Source organism: Falco peregrinus, chromosome 8, assembly GCF_023634155.1.
Source record: "Falco peregrinus isolate bFalPer1 chromosome 8, bFalPer1.pri, whole genome shotgun sequence".
Classification (NCBI taxonomy): Eukaryota; Metazoa; Chordata; class Aves; order Falconiformes; family Falconidae; genus Falco; species Falco peregrinus.
The window spans coordinates 19404758-19431923 of record NC_073728.1 but is presented as its reverse complement, the minus strand read 5'-3'; the positions used below and the strand labels follow the sequence as shown (position 1 = coordinate 19431923).

General features: G+C 37.7%; 1 protein-coding gene across 8 annotated transcripts in view; it reads right to left on the bottom strand.

The window, feature by feature from the left end:
- Positions 1–619: 619 nt before the first annotated feature.
- Positions 620–27166, bottom strand: part of LNPK (lunapark, ER junction formation factor) — a 170881-nt gene continuing 144334 nt past the window's right edge. For 4 of the 8 annotated variants that reach the window (XM_055811338.1, XM_055811340.1, XM_013298865.2 and 1 more), the window contains exons 10-13: positions 21862–21967; positions 21112–21182; positions 19673–19834; positions 11306–12260 (exon numbers count right to left, since the gene is read on the bottom strand). In XM_055811338.1, the coding sequence (XP_055667313.1) occupies positions 12064–12260; positions 19673–19834; positions 21112–21182; positions 21862–21967 (536 nt within the window). In that variant the 3' untranslated portion in view covers positions 11306–12063. Of the gene's footprint in view, positions 3467–5979; positions 6427–11305; positions 12261–19672; positions 19835–21111; positions 21183–21861; positions 21968–27166 lie in introns of those variants that run through there. The other 4 variants (XR_003554309.2, XM_027786329.2, XR_003554310.2 and 1 more) reach the window with 4 other exon arrangements.

The window sequence follows — 27166 nt, the reverse complement described above, 5'->3', positions numbered from 1 at the left end:
TATCAAAAACACTAAACAAGTAATTCAATTCATAATTACCTGGACAAGCATCGTAACAGAAAAAGATTTCTGAGGAAATAAATGATGCAATCAAGTCAAGTTCAATAAAATCATGGTGATGTCCCTTCATGGCTATACATAATGTGCTTGTCATTAATAGATGAAAAACTACTGGTAGACAAATCATGTTGTACTGAAGCACTTGAGCCTTTTTCCAAAGAGAAACCTGAAATGAATCTTGGGTGGATTAGTAATGCTTAAATTTTTTAGGACTTTAATATTACCATGTCCATTCCTTCTTATATTTGCTGTACAGAAGTATCCATTCAGATTATTTGAACAGTGTCATGATCTCACCACGATTATCACCACCACTATGTATGACATTGAACACATACAATCATAACACAAAAATTAACCTTTCTAGAATTCTAGCCCTGACCTTGACAAAAACTCCCTGCCCAAGACGTTTTTCATTCAATGAAGAGAGATCCACTCTATTAAATGTTATTAATCTAGTACACCCTATTTTTTGTTCAGGTATTACAATAAAACACCCGGTAATACTCCAGTGCAGCATAAGCTGAGAGGGAAGAGTTTAAATGATTATTTTTGTAAATGCTGTAAAATAAAAACAAAAGTTTATTTTGGTCCTTATTAAATACATACATGTTTACAAAATACACGCATTTTGTATTCTGTGGATGTATCACAGAATTTAGCCTGAGATAAGAGTCCACTGACCGAGAATCTTTACAAAAATATCATTAAAGCTGGCTTTAACCAACTCTGTAGAGAACAGAAGTCCAAAGCATAACAAGGCGGCCTTGAAGGCATACAGCCCCCAAATGTAGCCCAAAGCCCACTCCCTCAACAAGTGATGTTTTCGGAGAGGTACAGACACACACTTCCTTGGCCAGTCTTGGGCAACGGGGCGTTTGTAGAGCCATGACATTGGATTTTTCAACCCTGCTGCCCAGGGATTTTTTTTCCATCTCAGCTTTTGCATCAGTGAAGGAAATTAGAGTGGCATCAGCATCCTTGCGCTGAAGGGTGCGCTTCTGAAAGCCAAAGGACTCTGAGAAACTTCTCCTCATCCTCAAGCGTGCCAGCCTTTGGAAGAACCTGCAGAAAGCAACAGGCAGGCAACACACTCACATCCTTTATACCCCCTGACCAAATGTGCACCACCTGTGGAAGGCCCTTATAACCATAAGCTTGGTTTTCAGTGGGGCACTAATGAATGGCTCAGGGGGAAAATCTCAAGGCTTTAGCCAGGATACACTGTTCGTAAAGGGTAGCTGGGCACCCTGCTACCCATGTCAAGTGCTCAGCTATTTAACACCTTATAAACACATCTGTGTTTAGCAGCTCAGCTTTTTGATATTTGATAATTTTGTCCAGCTACCTTCTGAGCTCAGAAGCAAAGATAATGGAGAATCAGCATTGGTTTCTTTGAGGGAAGGCAAAAGGAGAGCAAGATACATTCTTGTACATCTGTTATGCATATTTTTGGGAGTTATACAACTTTAGTTTTGCAAAGCAATTTTCTGAACTTTCACTGACAAACAAATCTGATCTGAAAAATCTTACATCAGCAGGGTTGGTTTGCAGATGTTATTTGCACCATTTATTTATCAAAAATAACTAGAAAATATTTTTAAAACATCATTCCAGACTGTACAAATAGGAATGTGACATGAGCTGTCTGTTTTACTTATACTGTTTTACTGCTTCATATTCTCAGCGAACAGAGAGGCTATTTTCCCCAGGGGTTCAGGAGGGCATACTATTTCATTTCTTCAGAAAATTGTTTCTCTGGATTTCAATCTTTTTAGCTAGATATGACAAAATATAATATCAAGAACACTTATGCTTTTTATCAGCTCTATTTTCAAAGCATAAATAATAGATCAGTATATATTTAAGTCAGGTGACCCAGTCTTATTTCAGAAATCAAATAAGCATTTTGCAATTTTTAAACGATGCTGTACATTTTCACTACAGTATCATTATGCCTTTAAAATGCTTTCAAAAGACCAATTTATAAGCACGGAGCAATTCTGAAGATATTTCACTAGTGTTAATAATACCTCACTCAGGTGGCATTCAATTTTCTGAATCCTTGGGTTAATGAGGCAAATAAATCAAAATTAAATTGGCCTTGGAAAAAAAATTCAAACAAAATTGCATCTATCACATTATACATCCAGAGACTCCTGCAGTACTGTTCACAATGGCTAACAATATTCCAGCTCTCAGAATCATTACACTTGTAACACAGTCTGAGATTCTAAAATCAAATAGATCAGAATTCATGAATTAGATGAACATAACGCCTTATTATAATGTATCAGGAGTATTCACAATAAGTTGCACACAATCTTAGTCGAGTACTTTCCATTACACGTCAGCTGCCCACCATTTGTTCAATAATCCAACAAACTCCTCCCAAGGGGATTTCACCACTGCAAACCAGTAAGTTTTAAGATAAGCCTTATAAAGAAAATGCATTCCGCAACCAGGCTGTCATTCACTCTCTCTTTAAAAAAGCCCCAGCAACACACTGACATGGTCAAATAGCTGAAACAATAAAAAACCCTAGCATTTTTGAAAAATAAGTACTTCTAGTCACATTGCGGCAGCAGGAATGGTGGGGAAAAAATTACCTTCACTCCCTTCTGTAAAATATGAGAAAAAGGAAATATTTCCAAGTATTATAAAAGGGATTCTACTGCTGGGGAACACCAGTGTTGTCAGTTCTTTAAAAAATGGTTAATAATATACAATACAGAGAACTAAAGATGCCTAAGTTGTTACCAGAAGTAATAAATTCAGCATGAGCAAACAATCATCAAATATTGACACGCAATGACATGGCACTTGCCATTGTTTTGCTCATTACTTGCAGCCAAGTAACAAATGCACTTCTCTGCAATGGAGTCACCCACCTGCACAAGGGCATCCTTTCACTGTAAGGAACTTCCTACAAACACGAAACCTCAGTGGAAAAACAAACTTCCACACCAAGCTGTTGTAACCATCTGCATCTGCGAAGTCTGCAGCATAGATTCAAGATACCCACATACACACTATTTACACTTTTTAATGGAAAACACTGCACAGAAGTAGGGGGGGGGGGGGGGTGTCCAAAATAAGTTAGTACTATTAACATTTAAAATTTAATGAAAGTATACAAAAAAGTTTGACTGTTGGGGTTTTTTTATTATTTTGAAGGAGTTAAGGGCCCAAGTGCCCTTACACGGTACAGGTTGAAAGCAACGTGTTTCTGTCGTGTTTCTTGTTCACACAGTTTCCCAGGCAGCACCTTCCTTGTGGCTTTGCAAAATAGTTTGTATAGCCAAGAGCGTGATTAGGAGTAATTTATGCGATGATCTAATGTATTTCATCTGCTTTTCCTCCCAGACATCAAATACCACCACAGAGAGTCAAGAATTTTCTGTTACTAGAAAAAAAAAGTGAGAAATTCTGTTAGAGACCCCCTTCCATGAAACTCATGATAGAAAAGTTTTTAAGTTTATTATCAGTCTAAAACTAGTGTGTATGTACAAGGGAGCAATCTGCACAGCCACGAGTTCGAAAGAGAAAGCCGCTCTAGGGAAAGCACTCACCCTTCTCACAGGAGCTTTCGGAGCGACAGGCTCCACTCAGTCCCCATCCCACAGCAGCCACCTGGGGCAGCTGCCACCTGTGCCAGCGTCCCAGTATGGCCAAAACGTACTGTGGACTAGGGGTTCAGATTTTTGACAGCTTAAAAGAAAACCATTCCAGAATGTATAAATAAAAGAAAACAATTCCACCTCAGTACAGCACAAAATAAGCATTTTCCCAGCTCCTGAATTAAGTTCAGTGCCTATCTCCAGCACACCGACACTGCTTAGTGCTGGGCCTGCTGAGGAAGCAGGTATTTTAGAAGAACAAGAAGTTCTACTTCAAGTTATTCATTCAAGTTTTGGTCATGACAGACAGCATTGGGAGAAAGTCACCATTTAATGGTTACTCAGTTCCTTGCTCAGAAAGACACAGTAATTTTATTCTGATTTTCAGTCCACAGAACAGAAACTGCAACTGCTATCAGTCCTCTCTCAAGGCTTTATGGTCTTTGGCAAGGAGTATTGATTTGTATTTTTATAGCACCTACCAGGCAGCGATTGTGCACTATCATTATCCAAATAATTTATAACAGGTGAGAGGAAAAGAAAAAAAAAAGACCTGGAAACTAAACCAAATGCATCTTGATCTGCTTAGGAAAAAGATGAAACATTTCTGGAGAAGCTAAAACAGCCTTTTAAATCAGTATGTGGTGCAGGTCTGAGATGCTTTCATGTGTTCTGAAAGGCACTTAAAAGCATGTAAACTTGCATTATCATCATGCACACAACCAACTCTTAAGAGTATTATCATGGGAGCAACACATACACAGTGACATGTCAACTGCCTGCAGGATACAGCTTTAGCCATAAATCAAAATATGAAACTCAGATTACATTAGAACACAACCAAAAGGGTTAAAGAAACTCTCCCAGAAAAAAGTATTGTGAAAGAAGCCAATGGCACAAGACTCCTTTCTATCACTAAACCAACATTAATTTAAAAGCCAAGATTCATTTGAAAACATTCACCTGTAAATCAAAAAGTCCCCAAAGATTAATTTCTGCATTTACACTATTTGCAAAATATATTTAACTTAGAGGCATCCTTTTTTTCCTGAAATAATTGCTTACAAGATGAGAACTAAAACACAATCTCAAGTGTAGTAAAGGTAATTGCTGCACTTACTGCTCGTGTCATGTTGATGTATTACCACGTATCAAAGGTCACAGTTCTGTACTCATACATTACCAAATTTGAAAGAGCAATATTCAATTCCGACCAACCTTTAAACTGCCCAGAATGTGTCTGAAAATGAAAGTCGGGCTAACTTGGGTTTTAAAAAAAATGAACCCATGTTTCGGAAGCTGAGGGGTCAATCAAGCCAGACTGACAGGGTTAGGTGTCACTTCTGCACGTCTAATACCCTCTTAGATTATCAATGAGGTGCAGTACACTGATCACAAGCTAAAGCAGCTGTACTAATGAAAATGAAACAGTCTGAAAAAATTAGGTAATACAGGCCTGTGACACAGGGCAGTACCTTGTGGACAATAATGCAGGAATAAGGACATAAATCACCATTTAGATACAATAAAGCCTGTAATACCCACCCTGAAATGTCTATGGAATCACAAACCAAAGTCAGCATCTTCACAACTCCAGTTCCCTCTGAAACTGCCAAACAATTTTTTTTATACTGAGTCCAGGCAGGTTTTCCATGCCTCTACTTCAGTGCACACACCAAATTTTGCAGTCAGATGCCAGGCTGACCTTTGAGGGTGGGCAGCTGGCTGTCCATGCCATGAGCCAGGAGTTCTCACAATTGGTTGTAGCACAGATAAATGGGTCTTATCAGAACCTGCTCAACCTTGAAAAACTTCCCTTTCCTACATATGCCAGTCCAGCTGGGGAGGCGGGGGGGACACCCTCATCCTTGTTTTGGTAACACATTAGGTGCTTAACAAAACAAACAAAAAAAAAAAATCTGTGAAATCCAAGTTGATTGAGTACAGCCAGCACAGAATGAACTACTAAACAGAATTATCACCTCAAAACCATAGATCACTACTATACAACGAACAACCTGACTCTTATCCCAGCCATTATCATAACCCAGATCAGATTAATATTAAATAGTTTTTTCAAAATCAGTTTTTTCCTCAGAAAGTTACATACACAGCAAAGGCTGCATATATTCAAACAAGCTATATAATTTAATTTCTTTAGAATTTGCTTCATTTGGTAAAATAATACATCTCAGAAGGGGAGCACAAGTTTAAATATTTCCTCAGTTACAAGCAGAAAAGTGAAGACAGACATTTCATGAAGTCTACTAGACCTTAAGAATTCACATACTAATTCATGTCTTTGCCACTGATTTTAATGGAGTTTCAACTGCAGGCGATGCAACTACTGGTTAAGGCCACAGCTAGGATTAAAATGATACTTCTGATTAAAGACACTATAGTACATAAACACACAACAAGGCTATTACAACAATAAGAACTTTAAACTATAAATATACAGGATCTGCTGCATAATAAAAGCTCAATATACAAAAACCACAAGTTCAAATGTTCCTTAAGAAATACCAACTTCCACATTTCTTCCAAAACATCATTTATAATAGTTTTCTCAAAAGGAATTTTCTTGGTGTTTTTGTAAAATATTTTTCTTTGTGCTGAACAAGTCAAAATTAAGTTTCATCAACTGAGCAGAACTCCTTGAAGTGATGCAAAGAATTAGAGGGCAGACCATTTCAGGAGAGCTGGAAGGTCTTTGTAGCTTGAGTTTTCTACAAATCCAGCATCTCTATTTTCATTTAGGCAGCAAAATGGAGAGAGAAAGAGAGAAAGAATTATTATTTCAATAGAAGTTATAAATTTAGAGATGAATTTGAATTTACAAATTGAACACCCAAAATTGCCAGATCTCCAGTATCTGCACCCCTTGTTTTCTCCTATATCTGATTATTTCAGGATTTTGCTGCATGTATTTCTCTCTGGCAGTTGCAATCTCCCTTTTGCAAATTATTTTTGTCACACAATAAAAGGAGAATACATGATTTCACAGTGGCAAAGGCCTATGAAGCTCTCCTGAAAAACATTAGTAATTGTTCACTGAGAATCCTAGCAGTACTATGCCAGGTACATACAGAGGCAGCCCTGAAGCAGGTTTATTCCCACAGCGACTACAGCGAGAAAGATAACTAGTATTAAGAGAATCAGTCAGGACCCTCCCCCCTCTAAGCAAAAATTAAGTCATGATCAAATTGATTTTATGCAACCTTGAAAGGGTTACGTTATGATTCAGTGCTTGAGATTTTGCACTGTTGCCAAGTTAGATAATCTATCAAGAATCTTAGAAGTGTTTGCTTTAATCTCAAAACCCCATGGTTTGGGAGCAAATTATTGTATAATCAATACATTTCATTTTAAAACCCTTCTCTCTATCCTGCCCATCATACACCTCTCTAGGTCTTATTCTTGCAGAGAAAAGATTGAATATGACCTGACAGGACCCCAGAGAGGTTCACAAATCAAAAGCAATGGTGAAGAGAAGTCAAATTCCTTGTGACTCAGGATCTTAAGGGACTTTTTTTTTTTTTTTAATGCTGAAGGGCAGTAGTTTCTATTGCTAAACACTATTTTAACTTATTCTATTTGCTGTGTAAAGAAACCCCTAGTAAAGACCAAGCGCTAAGAAATTCCCAACTACTCAGGATGCCATCCTTTTCCTCTAAAGAGCCAGAATCCAGAGCATGAAGTACATTTAATTTCATACTACCAGATACAATCTCAACTACAGCACATTTCTGATGGAAGTTTACAGTTTGTCCTCTGACAGCTTTGGTGCATTACTATGCACTACGCCACCAGCCCAATGCTAATCAGCTCCCCAGAAACATTAGCATTAAAAGAGTCAGGTTGTAATTCCTCACCTTCATCACCCTCCACAAACTTGACCAAACCTAGAAGAGAGGAGCTTTGCCACAGATCAGTAATTAAGTTTCACAAACACTTTCTTTTAAGTGAATCAGAGCTTTCTGACAACAACCAAAAATCTCTTCCACAAACAATCACAAAGAACCTGTCATTTAATACATTAAGTGAAAACAGGAAAGGCACACACCATTAGAAAGCCATTGGTGACAGCGTCATCTCCTACTGGCCCTCAAACTCCATTTTAAACCTAATGCCTCCTGCAAGGGTGTCTAAATTATTACAAACTTTCAAACTTCCATTGAAACTGAATGCGTTTATTCATGCAAAATGTACTTTCCTCCTAGCATTTATGCACTTGTATTTGTAGCCTTTTTTAAAATTGGCTTGTATTAGGGATATGTCTTGTATACAGTCTCCTATACACTGGACAGTCACAGGTTTGCATTCATCCTCTATGCCTCAGATCTCAGCATCTCATGTTTTAATTGCTTTCTCGAATAGATAAATGCAAACCTGCCCAGATCTCTGGTGTAGTGAGCCTCATGTATCTTTGTAGTATATAGGTGAACATATGGAAGACATATCCCTAATACAAACAACGTAGCCAAACCCTGCAACATTTTCTGGAAAATCTTTTCAAGCTCTTTTCTTTATCTCTTAAGACCTTGTTCTGACAACAAAACCATTCTCCCTACCCCCGTCACTCTTTTCTTTAAATCCATTAGTTTCTACTCATGCACCACGTGGGGTTCAACCAACTTCAAGGCCAACATACACACCCCTAGTTACGTGCTTTTGATAACCTCCAGACCAGTCCGTAAGTCGTCAGTTTCCACATCAGCTTTGTTCACCCTTCCTTGTGAGCTTCTGCTTTTCCTGTGTGTGGGCTGAACAGCTTTGAGGCAAACCATCTTCATACTAGGACTACACTAAATTATCTATTTCTGTCAAAATGTCTAAGGGTAATGGTGGTATTCTTTAGAATAAGTATTAGAATTTGAAGCAACATTCCCTCATTCCCCTGTTCTGCAGGCTTAGTAACACTTAAATTTGACCAACTGACTCATTTTAATTTATTTTTAACTAGAACACTCATTTGTCTTTTGTGGCAGATTTCGCACAGCCCAGATAATTCCTCTCTAGTACATAAACTGCATTTGAATAGAAGGAGATCTCTGCAATTACAATATTTCAGAAGCAATAAAAACATGGCACCACAAGTTTGCCAAGTATTTCTTTACTACCCCGCTCAATTTTGCTTTTTATACAGGCCACAAGAAGAAAGGGGACTTGCATAACATCCCTCAGAAGTGAGATTTTTCACAGGAGCAGGCTTAAGTACTTTGGAAAAAAATTAAGATTCAAGTATATACTAGGAAGTTAGAAGACAACAAAACAGGTTTTTTTCTGCCCCCTACTTTCTTCCATCTCATCTTTAGAGTGTTGGTCTGCAATTGGATTACATATCACTGACAACTGCTGTACCTTTTTGCTCTATGTACTCCTCCTCTTGGTGTTACAAAGACAGGACTGACTGTGGCTAGTGCTGCTTGCTGACGGGTATTTTTTGATTTTTGATTCAATTCCTGTTGGAACAGGCATCTTTTACTATAGCCACACTTCCAGTAGACAGAAGCCAAGAAGCAACTGCTGCAGAAACAGAATCCTCTTCTCACATGCAAATCAGGACAGGGGCACACATACTTGGCAGGAGTAACAGTGAATGCTTACTGTAAATTGAGGAAAGCCCAGAGTCTATTACTGTCATATGTATCTCCCTGAGCCTGAATTAATTTACAGATTAATTAACCCTCTACCCTCATTTACTATAGTTGCTTTAAAACTTGGAAAAATTAGGAAGTTAAAGATAGATCTTTCTCTACCAAAATACCAGGGCATCCTTAACATTTTTAAGCCTTCTGAAGTAATTAATGGGAACAACTGCTTGGACACTTTTTAGTATTGAAGTCTTTCAGGAACACTCTGCCATGTGCTTAAAACTCATTTATTCCTCCCCTCCTCTAAAATTCATATTAAACAGAAAATATTAATCATTCCTGGGGCATGTTGCTAATGTCACATTTGAGAATATTGGGAGAAACAACTCCCCACCCCATACCAAACACTGAGTCTCCCTTTTCAAAAAAATTTAGATGCCTAACCACCTAAGAAGCATCAGTTTCCTTGACAAAAGCAGGACATCTGAAGATAGACATCTTCCAGGCTAATGAAAAAACTCATATATAGCTCCAATATCAACAGATTATTTTCTCAATCAGTTCAATAGATATTATATGCATTACAGCTCAGTGGTTGATTGTCATGGGAAGGACCTAAAATTACAGAAAGCCTGGCACTTAAAATACAAATTTTTAAAAGGAAGTAATACATGGGCCTAGAGTAATCTTGACTTCCAAAATGACAGCAATTCACATATTCATATCCCATATGAGGGACCATAACATCAAATTATACTTGGGTTTAGTGCTTATAATGTAAGCATATCCAGCAACTTATTGTACTGAATTAGTATCCTGTGATAATTCTAGCCTTTGAACAGATAAATTAGTGAGGTACAAAATGCAATGTAGAGATAAACATCTGAAAGCCTTACAAAACACTGACTAAGCTTTGGCACCTTTCAGGCAAAATTATTTTTAAAGTTCTGAAATATAAAATACATTTTCTTAAAATATTAAGGAATGCATTCCCCTATCACTTCATACCCAGTACTTGTCCTACAGTATGAGACATTTGGAAAGGTACCATTTTCTTTGTATTCCCAACTAAAGACAGTCACCTACAAGATGTTTTTGCTAATTATTTATATAAATATAGCCAAACACCTACAAGTACTCCTTTAATCACATGGCTACATTCTGTCTGTTAAGACTACTAATTAAAGTATGAATTACAATTTAGTTAGTGAACCAGAAAAAAATTTCCTCGTTCATCTAAATTCAGAATAAACTTTATTCTGACTGATGTAACAGTTGAGCTTCTAAACTAACCCCAAAGAATCAGAAAATAAAATGTATGTTTGGCAAAGAAAATTAAACATTGCTGTTCACGTAATTATTGTGTCTCATATAAAGACATGGATACTAAGGTCAATTAGAAACATGTTTTTCTTGTAGAGGGCTTTTGAGCTACTCTGTTTTAGCTTTTTGCTGCCTTCATACTGTAAAACCAGTTAATTTTGGGAACAAGGCTATGGATTAAAAAAATGGTTTTGAAGTTTCTCCTTCTTTCCATATAGCAAGGGTAGACAGAGAACATGACACACAATTTTTAGCAGTACTACTAAATTAATCAAGCTACACTTGTTCAGCATTTATTTCTAAAAAAAAAATCAAATCTGATTTAGGTACCTCACTTTCAGGCACCAGAAAAATTCTAGTCCAGGTTCCCAACTGTTGTGTTTAACATGAAATGTGTAACAAGTGTCCTTAGCTTCAAAAACTACACAATAAAAAAGTACAGTTTCAGCAATCCAGCAGCAAATATTCATTGTAACAACAAATACTATCAACACAGGCACAGTTAGGAAAGTCTTTTGGCAAATGCACATGCACTTCACCTGCTGATCAGGGATCTATTTCTATTCCAGCAAAGCCACCTTAGCTACATATGGACACATTCCTTTTAAAGTGTCAGATTCCTTCTGAACTTCCACAAAGTGACTGCAGAAGAGCTGCATACAGCAGAACAGAAATTATCTTTGGTTTTAGGAATCACAAAGCAAGTACTGCTGCTAGATGTCTTTATTTTCCTTTAACAAAATACACAAAGGCACAAAATTCACTTATATCTTGTCATTATTGTACAGGTATAAATAGTGCTTTGTATTCAAGTACAATCAAGTGCAGAGACTTTCTATATTTTATGTAAACACAAAACAGTTTTGTATGTACGTGCCTCTGGTTTATCTGCAATGCAAATACCAAAGGAGATGCCATTTATCTGAGTGCCGTTTAACTGAATTCTGTCAAAAAGTTAGACAATGAAAAACAGTAACACCACTGTAATGACACTTCTATATGCTTAAGTCAAATGTCAGAGGACACTTTAGCTTGTAAACAACTGTATTTAAAATGTACTCAACTCATTTTAATAGGGAAGCATTAAAAATTATCTTAAGTTCACTAGACCAGACTTACTAGGTCAGTTGCTGCCAGTAACTGTTCTTTATGTATGACAGCTAAAGAGATGTCAAATTATAGGCCACCCTTAGCAAACCTTATACTTTTAAATTTTTAAATATGCAAACTGAACAATGGCTACAACTGCTAGACTTCAACCAACTATACATTCTGTGTGTTTAAAGACACATGCTTAATTTACAATACCCACTTTTATACACAATTGACATACTGTGGAAGTTGAGGCAGTTTAAGCTCAAGCAAGGTTTTTAAGTTGTACCATTAAAAAAAAGCTCACCTGAATAGTAATAACAGGCATGAACAAAGCTAAAAACTAGCTACAGAAGGCACTTGGGAGTATTTTATTCTGCTTTCATTAAAGATTCTTTACTTTGTTCAGTTGATATAGGTTCCGAAATAGAGTCTTCAGTTGTTGAAATGTTTTCTGTTTCCTCTTTTTCTTCTTCTTCATCTAGCTTATCATTTAGCTGTTCAGAACTTGCAGCTTTACCATCTGTCTCATTTGTCTCGATGATCTGGGCCATGTCTTCTTCAGATTCTGTGAGAAGAAAAATTACAAAATCACCCATTTCCAGAAGTGAAGAGGTAGCTAACATTCTTAAAAAGCAAATGTACCAACATTCTGCAATCTGTCATTGCATGTTACTGCATGAAGCACTCAACTGCTGAAAGCTATTTTATTTTATTTTTCTAACAAGATGGTCATAGGTAAAACATGTAAAAATTAAGAAAAAGGAAAATACTACAGAAAATAGTTTACATCCCATTATGAAAATATTATGCATTATTTGTATATGTTCACCTTCAACAGCACCTTTCTAAGCTTGTTCATTATGTGAGAGTGTCAGAAATAAGACATGATGGTAATTCAGCTTCTTTATGATTGATAATGGAAGTTCTACCAACTGTACAGCTTCTTCTGTAAGAGTTCAACCCATACACAGCACTCAAACATTCTGTTTGGCGGAAACTACTTTAAACACAAGGAGCCAGATAACCAGAAAAAAAGAATTAGAACAATCTAGTTCTCAACATTTCAAAACAGCCAAAGTTAGTTACTGCATATTCTCAGACTTCCCACAGGAAACTTGGAAAGGATACAGAGGAGTATCTTTACTCTCAATCTGGGATGGTAGTTTCTTTGATAATAGGCATATTTTGAAGATCAAAAATAGTTATCCTAAGTACTACCTCTAATGAGATGAAGCTAGAATTTACAACAGGATTTTAGTAGCATATGAGAAATAACAGACAGTCACATTTTGAAGTAGACATAAGCACTGAAAAACTGAACACTAGGTGTTGCACTAGAGGACACAAGGTACTGTAGAATGATATTATTGATGGCAGTTTATTTATTGGTATTAGTCAATACTATACAGCATTAAAGCACACCGTAAAGACAGTTTGCAAAAGTGATGCCAAGTTACAGCTCAAAAATGTTAGCCTTATCAAACAATTGTAATTTCATAGAATCATAAAATGGTTTGGGTTGGAAGGAACCTCAAAGATCACCTAGTTCCAATTCCCTTGCTAGTGGAAGGGACACCGTCCACTAGACCAGGTTGCTCAAATCTCCATCCAGCCTGGCCTTGAACACTTCTCCAGAGATGGGACATCCACACAACTTCTCTGGGCAGCCTCATCGCCCTCACAGTAAAGAATTTCTTCCTTATGTCTAATCTAAATTTATCTTCTTTCAGTTTAAAGCCATTACCCCTTGGTCCTATCACTCCATGCCCTTGTAAAAAATTCCTCTCCAGCTTTCTTGTAGTTCCCCTTGAGGTACTAGAAGGCCGCTGCAAGAGGTCTCTGGAGCCATCTCTTCTCCAGGCCGAACAATCCCAACTGTCTCAGCCTGCCTTCATAGGAGAGGGGTTCCAGTCCTTTGATCATCTCCATGGCCCTACTCTGGACTTGCTCCAACAGGTCCATGTTCTTCTTACATTGGAGGTCCCAGAGCTGAATGAAGTACTCCAGGTGGGAGTCTCATGAGGGGGGAATAGAGGGAGAGAATCACCTCCCTTGACCTGCTGGCCATGCTTCTTTTGATGCCAAACAGGATTCAGCTGGCTTTCTGGGCTACAAACACTCATTGCCAGGCCATGTTGAGCTTCTCTTCCACCAACATCCCCAAGTCGCTCTCTCCTCAGCACTGCTCTCAACCCATTCTCTGCCCAGCCCGTATTTGTGCTTGGGATTGCCCTGACTCACATGCAGAACCTTGCACATGGGTCTTCTTGAACTTCATGAGGTTTGCATGGGCCCCTCTGCCTCAAGCCTGTCAAGGTCACTCCGGATGGCAATCCCTTCCCTCCAGCATGTCAACTGCAACGTACAGCTTGGTGTCATTGGCAAACCTGCTGAGGATGCACTCAATCCCACTGTCCTTGTCGCCAAAGATTTTGAACAGCACCAGTGGCAATACCAACCCCTGAGGAACACTACTTGTTCATATTTACCAAAACATGTTCGGTGTCTGAACGTAGTCAGGCTGCTTCAGGCTGATATTCACAAGGCTGGCTGAGAGTTTTAGAATCATTGCTCTGGCTTCTCAAGTCACAACTGAGAAGAGTAGTATCTGCACACACCCTTGGTCCAGCTGACCTGACACAACTGCTATCTGTCACCAAGCACTCGAGACCCTTCTTCCCCTACACAGCTCCATCTAGCTTGTACCAGGCTCTACTCCACACTGCTCAGTGCAACCCAGCTTTTCCATTTCTTCCTGACTTGATCTTCCATCTTATCAAGTTTGCAGCTGACCTACCTCCTGATTCAGCTTTCTTTCCTACCTTCTCAATCATGGGCTGCTCAACACCTGCCCTGGCTTCCTGTTCCAAAATTTCTCTGGAGTCATCTGTCAGATGGTCAATCCTCCCGCTTCTGTCCAAGCAAATAATGTTCCCGGTTTCTTTCCAGACTATCCCACTCTCCCTTCCTACTTTTAAATTTCCATCTTGATCCCATCCCAGCCTGTGCTCAATCTTTATCTCCAAACTGTCAATTTTCTTTCTGTCTTGTCTGTGGTTTTTCTTCAGCCTCAAATTCTATGAATAAGTTTGTGCCTTTTCCTGCTACAAACCCTCCACACTTGAGTTACATTCCTTCATTACAGCTGCTGTTCAGGCTCAAGTCAAAGAAAAGTACAGCATGTAAAGAAGAAAACTCCATGCCCTCTCAAATCATTTGTAGCGCAGCCCAGCCATTACTTAGTTGCAGAATTTCAGTCCTGCAGTCCTCAACTGAATGATGATCAGCACTCAGAAGTGACCCGTTCTCAGTCTGATCGAGGTGAAGAGACTATTCATTCAGTCTGATCAGAAGGATGCTGAGCATCTGCAGTGTGTTTGAGGACAGCCCCAGGGACAATGAGCCACTAGCAGAAGCAAACAGAAGCTTCTAATGAAAAGGAAAAAACCAGACTGAGTGCATGTCCTAACTGTCTACATCCAAATGCACAGGAGAAGGATGCTAGTTTCATTTTTATATTCTACTAATAGGTATGAGGCACTGCTTCTCTAACAAAAAATTGTCAGGTACTAGTATGATTTTTCCTTTCACCTTTTTCTTGATCAAACTTCGTGAAACTCCTGAAACACTCCAGAACATACAGTTAAAACAAGCTTACATAGAGAATTTTGGTCTAATTATTAAAGTTTGACGAAGTTTTAAGGAAGTGAAGAGTAGGTCCTTTAAATGAGTAGTCAGGGCAATCACAGTAAGCGGTGCTACTACTTCCAACTATAAGCATGACCAACCTTTGTTAAGCATATCCAGTGATTCCATTTTAAATACACAGATTAACAGAAAGCTTGCCTAAAGTCAACTTGATCTCAATATTACATGATTTAAGTCATTGTAAGAGCAGCAGCTAACAAGAGAAAGTTCCTGACCATCAACTTAAGAGATAACAGAAGAAAATTAGTGTCCTTGATGATTAATATTTAATCCATGATTTAACTGAAGAATGTAGCTACTCATACATGATCTCAACAGCACACAGCCCTACGCTGGCCTGAGGTAAATTTAAGAGCTGTATCAATTCAACTTTAAACCTGCTCCTGGCTACGGCAATTCCTTCCCCACCCACCCCACCCCCAACACTCCTGCTTAGTACTTAAAAAGCATATGTACATCACATTGTAAGTAGTCAGCTACCCCTCTTGCTCCAGAGAATATTTCACTGCATAACCAGTGAAAATTAAGTGATGCAGCATTATGTTTTAAGTAGAAGATATATGTCTTACGCAGCAATTCACAAGAAATGGTATAAAATAACTGCACTAAAATATAGCTGCTTGTACTTTCAAGACCTTTGGGCCAACTTTTCATTATTACTGCAGCTCCCCATCAGGGCAGACTTTCCTACAATGCCACCTGTCTGAAACATCTTTAAGGAACACATGCTTCACAGTAGTCTGTGTTCATGGCTATTATGAAGCCTTTGAAAAAGCCACCCAACAATAGCATTTGATTCCCCCTACCCTTTACATCCTACCAAAAACAGAAGCTATGTTGTTCAGCTAAACTGAACTGTGATAGACTGGAACATAATACATTTTTAAACCAGAAGAACATGCTTCCAAAGTCATTAAACTCAAGGCGACTTGACCCATGTCTTGCTTGAGAAAGCACTGAATTCTAGGCATACTAGCTGCACTAAGGTAAGAGCACAGCAGGCAGAAACTCACATCTTTGAAAAGAAACAATGGCTTACAGAAAATATAGCAGGTTCATGCTGTCCTATGAAAACAAAGCATATTTAGCAAAAAGGCAAGCCAAATCTCTGAAACAGAAAATGCCTCCAGTCCCATCTAAAAAAAAAAAAAAAAAAAACACACACCACCACAAACAACCACTAAACTAAACTCAGACCAGTCTGACAAGAGCAAATACTCAGGCTTATTTCAGTCCTCTGTCCTCAGCCGGTTTTGTTCCTAGATAAAGTTTCTGTGCCATCTATAACATTTGCCCAAAGCCAAGCTCTACTTTTGGTAGGACTCATTAAATAAGTACATGCTTGAAGCACCATTATTTCTCAAGGACAGCATTACTGTGAACCTTTCTGTTGAACAAACCAAGTTTCTCCATCTGCCTTTTAAATGAAAGTCCTTTCAAACACAGTAGCAGTTGCTGTATTCCAAGAATCCTTAAGAGTGACAAAGCATTAAGTCATCATAAAATATCTCATCAAGATGGACAAGGAATTCCATTAAATTCTGGAGACAACACAGAAAGCTGTTTCCATGAAGTGCTGACCACCGTGGTGAAATCTTAGGTTCAAAAGACATCTAATAAAGACCTCCAAACATCAGCACCAGACATCTACCACAAGACAATGAAGCAATCTAATTTTGTTTCAACCTTCAAAACATTGCTAAATGCTAAACCTGAATAAAAAAAACAGCATAACTGTACCCAATATAGGCAAGGCAAAATTAATCAAGAGGTTAAGAGTGGTTCCTGTCAGCTTTAACATGAATCAAACATTAATACTTTTAACAGAAGTACACAGGAGAACTGACCACCCTTTGATGAAAAATATTCAAGATTGAGCCACTTAAGAAAAAGGTAATAAAAGAACTGAAGTATATTGCTTCATTCTGGTACTACAATTTCCCAAGTTGCTCTGCTGAACAGGGAACATTTGTGCCTGTAATTTGCATCAGATTGACAGTTGATGACTCTGTATTTCCAGAGGATTAAAAAAATTCAAGGTTCAGTGCCAACAGCACTCCCCATAACCGTTCTTCAGATCTCTTATCCACAGGAGTTGCATGTAACATGCTTATCACTGCATGAGCACACAACTTGAAAAAGATTCAGCTTCATGCTCTACTCATTAGTAAAAGTAGCTGACTGGTAAAAAAATATTTATAGCACTTCTGTATCACATTAGCTTGCAGTTTCTTTGAGCTATACAGCTATGGTTTAAATGAGTTACAGGTAAGAGCTGAATGTGTTGTCAACATTGTGATGAAGTTGGTTTCCTGATGTTAGTATTTGTCTACATCTGTAAGTGAAGATATTCTCTATATTCTTGCTATGACATTTCTTATGCCTCTTCTGAAAAATTTCACCTGCTCTTCCTAGCAGGAAGAGGTAACTGGGGAATGAACCCCACAGTTGTTTCTTTTGTTGTTTTTAAATAAAGCAGCACATTAGTAACAGACCACACCAACCAAAACCAAGTAATTTTCACTGTTAAAAATGAATTTGTAAAATCACATTCTCTGCTATAAAACCATCCTATTTTTATCATTAAATACTTGGTAAAATTGTGCTTTCAAGAAAATAAGTTATTTTTCATTCCTACATCTTAAGTGCCTAACGAATTTTCACTCCTACATCTTAAGTGCCTAACAAAAATCTCACACTAATTCTTAAGGTTTTACATTTTTTACAACATCTATAAACTGACTCAGCAGCTCAGACCCATTAAAGGCATAGTTCAATAAACACTTCCTTCAATGATAATACCAGCTTAATTAGCACCCTCCTCTCCCAAAACCTCTAAGAAACTGCAGTTAGAGATAATACTCAGCAGCCCTTGAAGCACACACCTCCCCAGAGCTGAATATCCATGTTTAAGGGCTTCCCCCTTTGATTCACAGAGAGGAAAAAAAGCAGTTTTGAAGACCCCAGCAACCCCTTCCTTTAAGAACCTTCTAACTTTAAAAGTAGCCAAGAAGCTACTAACCTACCCTCCACTCTGCAAAAGGATGATCAGATCATTTGAGGGCAAAGATAACATTTCCATCATCTTAAGCTCATGCATCCGATTTCAGTCTTTCTTTCATGTTAATAATAATAGTTTTAACAAAGTAAGGGCTCCCTATAGCACATTAAAAGAAACCAGCTAAGTTTTCCCTATAATGCACAGGCACCAGACCCCACCCACAGATGGCTACAGTCAGATACGACCTCCCTACCAATCTCACACCAGTAAGTAAAGGCCAATGCCATGTTGTTCTCCCTGTTAAAGATAATCAAGCTGAAACATTCTCTGTGTTACACACTGACAGTTTCCCACAGCTGACATGTTTCTAGCCTGAATCTCAAGGCTGTACACTACTCAATAGTTTTCCCCCATGATCCCTGCTTAAACCAACATAGTCCCATTAAGTACTCAATAGCATATCTAACTGGAGATTCTCTGCTTCGAAATTACAGTTTCTGGAGGTTTTTAAAACACTGCATCTTCCTGTTGGCTGTACACCAGATGCCTACTGTATCTGCAGACTATAAAATGTCTCAAAAGGAACTATGTTAAATTCAAATTGACAATTTGTCTTTGAACTCCCTGAAATTAAACAAGGCAGTTTTACTAGATTTTCCTGCCCTGAGGAAAACACCAAAAGGAACAAAGGCAAAAATTCCAACACACCTCAATCAAATGACCTGCTGAACACAGTGAAATTTAACCACTTTGGAACATACTCCCTTCTTAAACAGATAGAAAAGTATGTTACAGAAATAGTTATCAGTAACATTACCATGAAAGGTTTAGTCATGCCATCATTTGCATGAGACATGGTCTAATATGAAGAAATTTTAGGGTACAGGACAGAAGACTGACAGAAGACAATAGTATCAACTACACTAGAAGCAGGGACAAGAACTGAAGTAATATTAACTACACCCACTATGAAGTTAGAATTGACTAGACTTTCACAGTTGGAAGGAACTAATGATAACTACAGTCCAACTGCCTGACCAGTTCAGAGCTAACCAAAAATTAAAGCATGTTAATGGCATCATCCACATACCTCCTAAACATTGACAGGCTTGGGGCATCAACCACCTCACTTTGAAGCTTGTTCCAGTGTTTTGAGTTCTTCAGTTGTTCTTACTCTTATCAAAAACCTTGTCCAATAGAACACTACATGATGGGGGGGATTTCATTACACATTAAAAAAGAGCAGACTTCATGAGGTTAGCACATACCTTCTGTCTGTTGAGTCTCCTGGGGCTTTATCTCTCTAGGCTGAGTTTCAGATGGCAGTTCTGTAGATTGCTTTTTTTCAAAACTGAAGTCTGGAAGTCGTGGAGCCTGAGGTCTAGTTTTTCTTGCAGGATTCAGGAAAAAGCAGTAGGCACACCTAAATGCTATACAAAAGCACACTTAATAAGTAGCCTCTCTAATTAATGTCACATTTCATCTTTATTCCTACAGTACATTCTGACTGTCCAAAATACTAAAAACAGATAATTAAATAAGTGACTCTGTACCTGAGAGTACTTCTATCAAATTATGCAAGCTGTTCCATATAGCTCCATTTTTAACTTCAGTATACATTTGCTCCTTAAAAACCTGTTTGCTTGCAGCTCTGCTGCACTTATGAGTACTGCCCACCACTGTGAAAGATTTGACCACAATGAACAAAACACAACTCAACACCTCCAGATGTTGCCACACAGTGTTCTTCTATTCTTTCCTAGAAAATAATTAAGCTGGCAGATTATTAGGGGTTTTTTCCCCCCCCTACAGATGCCACTTTCCTCACTCTTTTGAGTAAGGAGATGCTATGGATTCTGCAAGGTATGTCTCACTCTGCTTTTTGAGTAGCATTCTGCTCCAGTGGCGCTTAAGTAAGAAAAGGTAGTTTTGTTCTGGAGATGTACTGGACACCACTTAATAGTTAAATGCATATTTAGCCCCATCAAGACAAAAGGGGAAACAGCAATTTCTTGCACAGTTGAACTGCGAACTTGAGCTAAGATGACATAGAGACTATCTATCTTCGGTTCCACAGGAAACGTTCAGTTTATTCTTACAATGCTGTATACTCACTCAAAATTAAGCAAAACCAAAAGAAATAAAGATTTATCCAAGATTCCCTCATTTCTTAAGCATCAAGCTTAAACTTGTGGTAGAAAGGAGGCAAAATAAAACATCTGCGTTCAATAAAGAGCTGTGTCTGTCTTAAGTTACTGTCAGCCATAAATTCACATATAGCCCCCTAGGGCTTGTTCCCACTCCTTTTCCGATACCTCCCGAAGATCTTCTTGCCAAAGCAAAATTTTGTTTAAGTTCCGGTAAGAGAGGCACACTTTAATGTCAGATAGTTTCTCAGTATAAAACCCTTCTGAGAACCATTCATAGCCAGTAGCAATTCTCAGGGATGTACTGGAGGAGGCTTATTTCTACTGAATAGTTTTCTACACATAAAATCCTTGGCCCGAAGGTTGCAATAAAGTATTTCTCTAAGTCTTGAAGCAAATCTTAAGATACAGAGTAATAAGTTACCATAAAACTGTTCCCATATAAAGTGGCATTTCACAGTGTCTGTTAAGTATTTAACTGCAACCAAAATGAAGTATGATGCATGTTAGTTATAAAACATAAGCCAACTAATAAGAGTCTACCACAGATTAGTTCTTACCTATGTATTCAAACTCCTCCTTCAAAGCCATACCATTGTGCGAAAAACATTGTTGACATATAAGGGCATACCTAGAAAATATGAAGTAATATATAATTACATACCTCTACATAATAACACACTGAATGAGATGCATTTTACCTTAGATATTGACCAATAGCTTAGATATTTATTCTTAAAACAATTTCCACAGTCAAATTAACGTACAGGTTTAGTTTGCTTTAAAGGATCATAAACAATAGTTTTTAAAGTTGGTTTAAGCACAGTGAAATATTCTTAGCTACAATTTAAATGTCAAAGTTCAACATATTTTTAATATCAGCATTGTCAGAAAATAACATCCAAATTAAGTTTCTATTTCATTAGAATACAGTCAATGTGAAAAGTGACCATGGTTAACATGGAAACCCTGATACGTTTAGACAGTTCTGAAGGCAACCTGAAAGCATTTATAATGGTAATAAAGCTGAATTGCTAAGATAAATATATTTTTTTTAGTTCAAAATATAATTCACCCACTCAAGCAGATTTTTGTGTCACATTATAATATCATCTAAAGCAGATACTAATTTTGCCAAAATGTTACCATTTTTCCTACAAAAAGATTTCAAGTGGAGCCCTGATAAAGGCCAGTTCATTAGGAAAATTTTGGACAAATTCTTTTGACCTTGACACAGCTGGCTTAAAAAAACAATGTTAAGAAGTTTCCTGTCTCTTAAGTGCTTGGGCGTCTCCTTAACAACATTTTACCTGTTCTGAGGACCATCACCAACCAAATATTCAATAACTCTATCCACAACTCCTCTTTCTCGCGGAAGAATAGGCCTTGCTAAAGGAGGGCCTGGAGGATGGAGACCTAAGACGACACAAATTTAATTTCAACTGTATTAATGTATGTAATATGGTATTTCCCTGTGCATGCTATTATAATAATAACTGCACTTAATACACATGGATATATTACTTAGTCCACTGGGAAAGCTGTGAGATTTTTAAACCCACAATAGTTGAAAGGTCCTCTTCTGCTCCTTTAGTTTATACATTTATTAAATCACTCTACTTTCACACCTTGAATATGTAATTAGATTTATAATTTCTAAAGAACTTAAGGCATTAGTATTTAATAATTACTTACAAACAGATGCTTTTTAAGCAAAGAAAAATTCCTTATTTGAGTTTTCTTCATATACTCTCAACTGCATATTCAACACCAAGTCTACACCAATAAATCTTGTAAAATCAATTACAACAGTAGAACTAAAGAGGTCACCAAAGAAGCACCCACTGATTCCTGTGTAGTTACTGTATCATCATTCCCTCAGTGTGCATTCAGTCTACTCATTAGGCCTGCCTAGCCATTTGGCATTTTGGTAATCCCACGTATAATGGAAAGTTCGATACTTTCAGATTTATGTTTAGTCAAAGAAGCCAGAAAGCCATTATTAAGATACAATTTTTCATCCCATGCGTTTAACAAACTACCATCAAGAACATCCATTGAAAACAGGTAACAGCAACAGTTAGTACTACCTTTTTCACCTCTGTTCACACATGGCAGTTAAGAGTAGACCAGTGGCACAAACTTGTTTTAAAACTTTGCGGACAGACATCTGGTCTATTGTACAAGACCACTGCAAGCTGCCCATTTCCATTTATGTAGCTCTGAGTTCTTATGTCTACCCTCCTTTCCAGCCTTAAAACAGAAGATGCTGGGCATAAAGAGCAAAATAACTTGCTAAGAAACTAAGCCTGAATCATTCAGATATGACCACTCAACTAACTAAGCATCTGAAACTTCTTGCCAAGACACATTTTACACAAATGCAAGAGGTATTAAGTTACAGTACTTTCAAACAGATAGCAGATAGATAGTCTTGAACACAAGATAATTAAGTGGGCAGGAGTGGGGTCACAGAAAATGACATCTGAGTAGGACAATGAACCAGTCCCCTCAGAACTCTAGAACTGGGACAAAATGGTCAGCTTCAAGCCACCTGAAAACAAGATTATGAAATGTGACAGGTAAGACACTGTTTAACCCAACAAAATTACTTGTAATAATGCAAACTCCTATTCAAGCTCAAGTTAAGAAGGTTAGACAGAAAAAATTCAACTAGTATTAGCAGGTTTCATACAGAGATGAGCATATGGTAATCTGAAACCATGCAAGAACTGAGTATATTTAATTTGTAGAAGTAAAATTCTCAAGGTGCAAAACAGTGACCAATGTTTTCTCAGGAAAGAGTTCTATTCTATAGCTCAGGGGTCCTCAAACTTTTTAGACAGGGGACCGGCGCACAGATGAAGTGGTAGGCAGCCATCTGCGGCTGCTTGGTTTCCCCCCCAATACCCGGGGGCGGGGGGGGGGGGGGGTGTCTGTAAACACCGGGGGCCGGATTGAGGACCCTGGGGGGGCCGTATCCAGCCCGCAGGCCGTAGTTTGAGGACCCCTGCTATAGTTATTTTCACCATACCCAGTAAAAACAGCTATATAGAAGGCATGGCTTAAAAGACTGGCTTTTAGTGACCACAGATACAGCCTTTAATTTGCTGTATGCTTCCAGTATTTTCCTTGGGAAAATGTGTTTCACAGAATCCCCCATAATGCCCAATAAACAAGGAGGACACTAAAGGGTAAGGCAAACTAACGCCACTGTCTGAAATGCAAAAGTAATTTTTTAGAATATCTAGATAAAAGCACTACCAAGAGAGTAGAGTTTGTTAGCAAGCTGAATTCATTCAGAAGGAATTTAATTGAAAAATACCATGGAAAAAGCAGCACACTTCAAGCTTCTCAGAAGACAAGTTTAGCTTTCCTGCAGCTACTTAGCTGGGGACAGCACCAGGACATGCAGTGATAGCTTCCAACACAACCAATACTCTTTCATAAACATACACACCGAAGGTAACATGTACCTTTTCAGTAGACCAGACACAGGCAAAGACAACACTGCAAGTGGTACTATTTGATAAACAGATCAAAGATGGGCTTTAAGTTCCAATACAGCAGTAAGTGTGACTGCTAGGAGTTACCATCTCAAGCCTTCTACCTTTCAATCTTCACAGACCCGAGCAACAAAGGAAAAAGTAACTTTTAGCAGAATGTGCTATGCTGTGCTAAACCTCAAGCTGAATGCCATGTACAGCTAACCTCCACCCTCTGTAGCAAGTGTCAAAAACATTGTAGGAACCAAAGATTCTCAGCAGTGTCCTAAGTTGTACACAGAATGAGACTAATCTTGCCAGTAAGCTTGCAATACTTCTATCAGCACAGCCTTTTATAACAACTCTCATCAATACTGAATAACTGACCTAAACAGATCGTCCTAATCTTTACAAGCACAATAAAATTTGATCAGAAAATACTGCAATTTACAACTCTTCAACAAGCACAAAACACTGTAACACTCAACACAAATGTTTTTTTAAAATAACCCTCATTTTCACAAACAAGAGAATTTAATTCAGATCTCAAACAGTGAATGCATTCCCAAGTTACTACGTATTCTGTCAACAGGCAGGAAACCCAGACTGAGAAAACCCTCACAGCAGCAAGGCAGAACAAATTCAGTGCAACATAAATGGGACCTAATGCTTTGATTTATAGACTCCAAAAAAAGCTGTCCAAAGAAGAGTTCAGGCAAAATGCACTTCCTAAAGCTTCACGAGAATTATGAAAAACCCAATACTTCCGTTAAAAAAAATGAATGGACAAGTCCAACACAGATGTGACATCAATATCTCAAGATATAATCTGCAATAAAATTAAAACTCTATAGAATAATTTTGCGAATACATGGTCAAGACTGAAACATACATTAATCCCCATATTCAAAAACAAAATTTCCTTGATCTGTGTATCACAGATACATGAAAAGTTTTCAGAAGTCAATAAACAAGGTAAAAATTAAGTATTTACCCAGAATGAAACGTTGCAACACACTCCAAGAACACCTTTAATTACCTGCCTACTAATAACTCCAACCAACCATCTTAGTTCTCATGCTGTTATGGACACCAGTAATTAATATAAACATCAAAAGCAATCATTGTAGAAAGACTGGTCATTTCTGCAAAGCTTGGCAAACCCTCAAGTACCTGCTGGTTATTAATTTTCAAACATATGGGAGCTCTGTGGTAATACACATTAAATTGATTCTACTCTACAAAATATAGTATAATGAAAATGAATTATTAATCTTCTCCAAAGTAGAGATAATTAAGGTTATTCATATTTGTTGCAAGCTATGCACAAACTTAGATGCAATGATATTATCTTACAGATATTGAATTCACATACTTTTCACTACAGCTACATGACTGAGATTTTATACGCCTGAAAAGTTTGGTGAAATTCAACAGAAAACAGGGCTTCCACATTAAATGACAATTGCAGTGGCTTCCATTGCTATCTATGACAAAATAATATAACTGGTCAGAATACCAGTTACCAGTAGGAAAAAAAATGCCTAGAAAGCATTATCATGAAAACTACATTGAGGATTTTAATTAACAGGCTTGGCAACTGTCCTTTCATGGAAGTCCATTAATTCTTTTCCTTCTTCCTCTAAACCATTTCTGCAGTAAAGGCTGAATTTCATCCAGCTAATTCAATATGCCTGAACCTTCCCCTAGGATTAAAACTATCACATAGCTAGTATTATATTATATAGCCAGCTTCTTAAACAAGGAGGAGCGTGTGATTTTAAATTCATTAAAGAATTTTCAGTAAGCAGGTTTCAGTAAACATTGTAACCAAATGACCAGTTTCCTGGTGCAAGGAGCTTATTTCTAATACCTCAAGATAATCAAAACTTACTGATAATTTGCCTATACAGTTCACTTCAGGGATAAAAACAAATTTAGCAGTTTCATAATACAGGTAAACAACTACTAACAAAGAAAACAAGGCTTAATGGATTCCACAGAGGCACAAGAGATCAAAACTTTTCATGACAAGTTTACTCCACTACACTAGGCCATACAAAGAGGCATTTTAACATTCTGCTGCCCATCACCTTCTGTTAACAGACTGGGTGTCAATACGTACGTAGATTGTATCATGGAAATTAAGCAAAGACACAGAGTTTGTAATACTTCAGTAACTTTAAGTTAAAAATCAGGAACACTGGGTAGCAAAAAATATTCTTGATCACGGTATGAAGAGCAAAGAGCTACTCCACATTACAGTGGTGCTCAGAAGATTCTTGGCAAGTTGCATCCTTTCTATTTTCAAGACAGCACTTCATCTCCTTTCTCACCTTGTGATCCAACTTGCCAAACATCCTGCAACAAATGAAAGGCCTGGCACTAACCCACACACAGCTTCACCATCCATGAGGAGAGTAAGAACAATGCTTCCCACCCAATACTCTCAAATTATGCTGTTCCTTCTATTGGAATTTAGTTCATGTTCTATTTAATAAAGTCCATGCCATCTGAACACTAATCCAAAAATCAAAGAAAAAGCATTTTCAGGATATGAAACCAAATTTTAAGGAGTACTCATTTCTACCAGATTTCAACCTGTTGCTAAACTTTTGATTCGTACCAAAATAACAATACAATTTTAGAGAAGAATTCAGCTACAGCTTAGACAACTTTTCTGGTATATTTGGTATTTTACACTGTAATCTATGAGTATAGATTGCATGACTATACCTCCTAGAGTAAAAATTTAAGTAAATGTCAAGATGCATGTTAAAAAAATATGTGCAGGGTTTAGTAAGAAACATGAATGTATTCTGAAAGTGTTCTCCTCTGTACCTGATTTATATAAGTGTAGAGCTCTTCTAAACCAAGAACATAAAAAGGTATGCTATATTGTTGACTACAGAATACTGCAAAGTTTTATTGCCATTTAAACAAAGAAGCCATAACAGTTAAATGAGCTCAGGCAATAGGTTTCAGCATCAAAAGGTGCCAGCTGTAAAGAGTTATGGCTAATTGAATATGGAACTCCTGCTTAATCAGATAACTGCTCTGCTATTTGCAAATGAAATGCCATTTCCGTACTGTCTGAAAATGGCCTATTTTATTGGTAACCAGAGAAAAC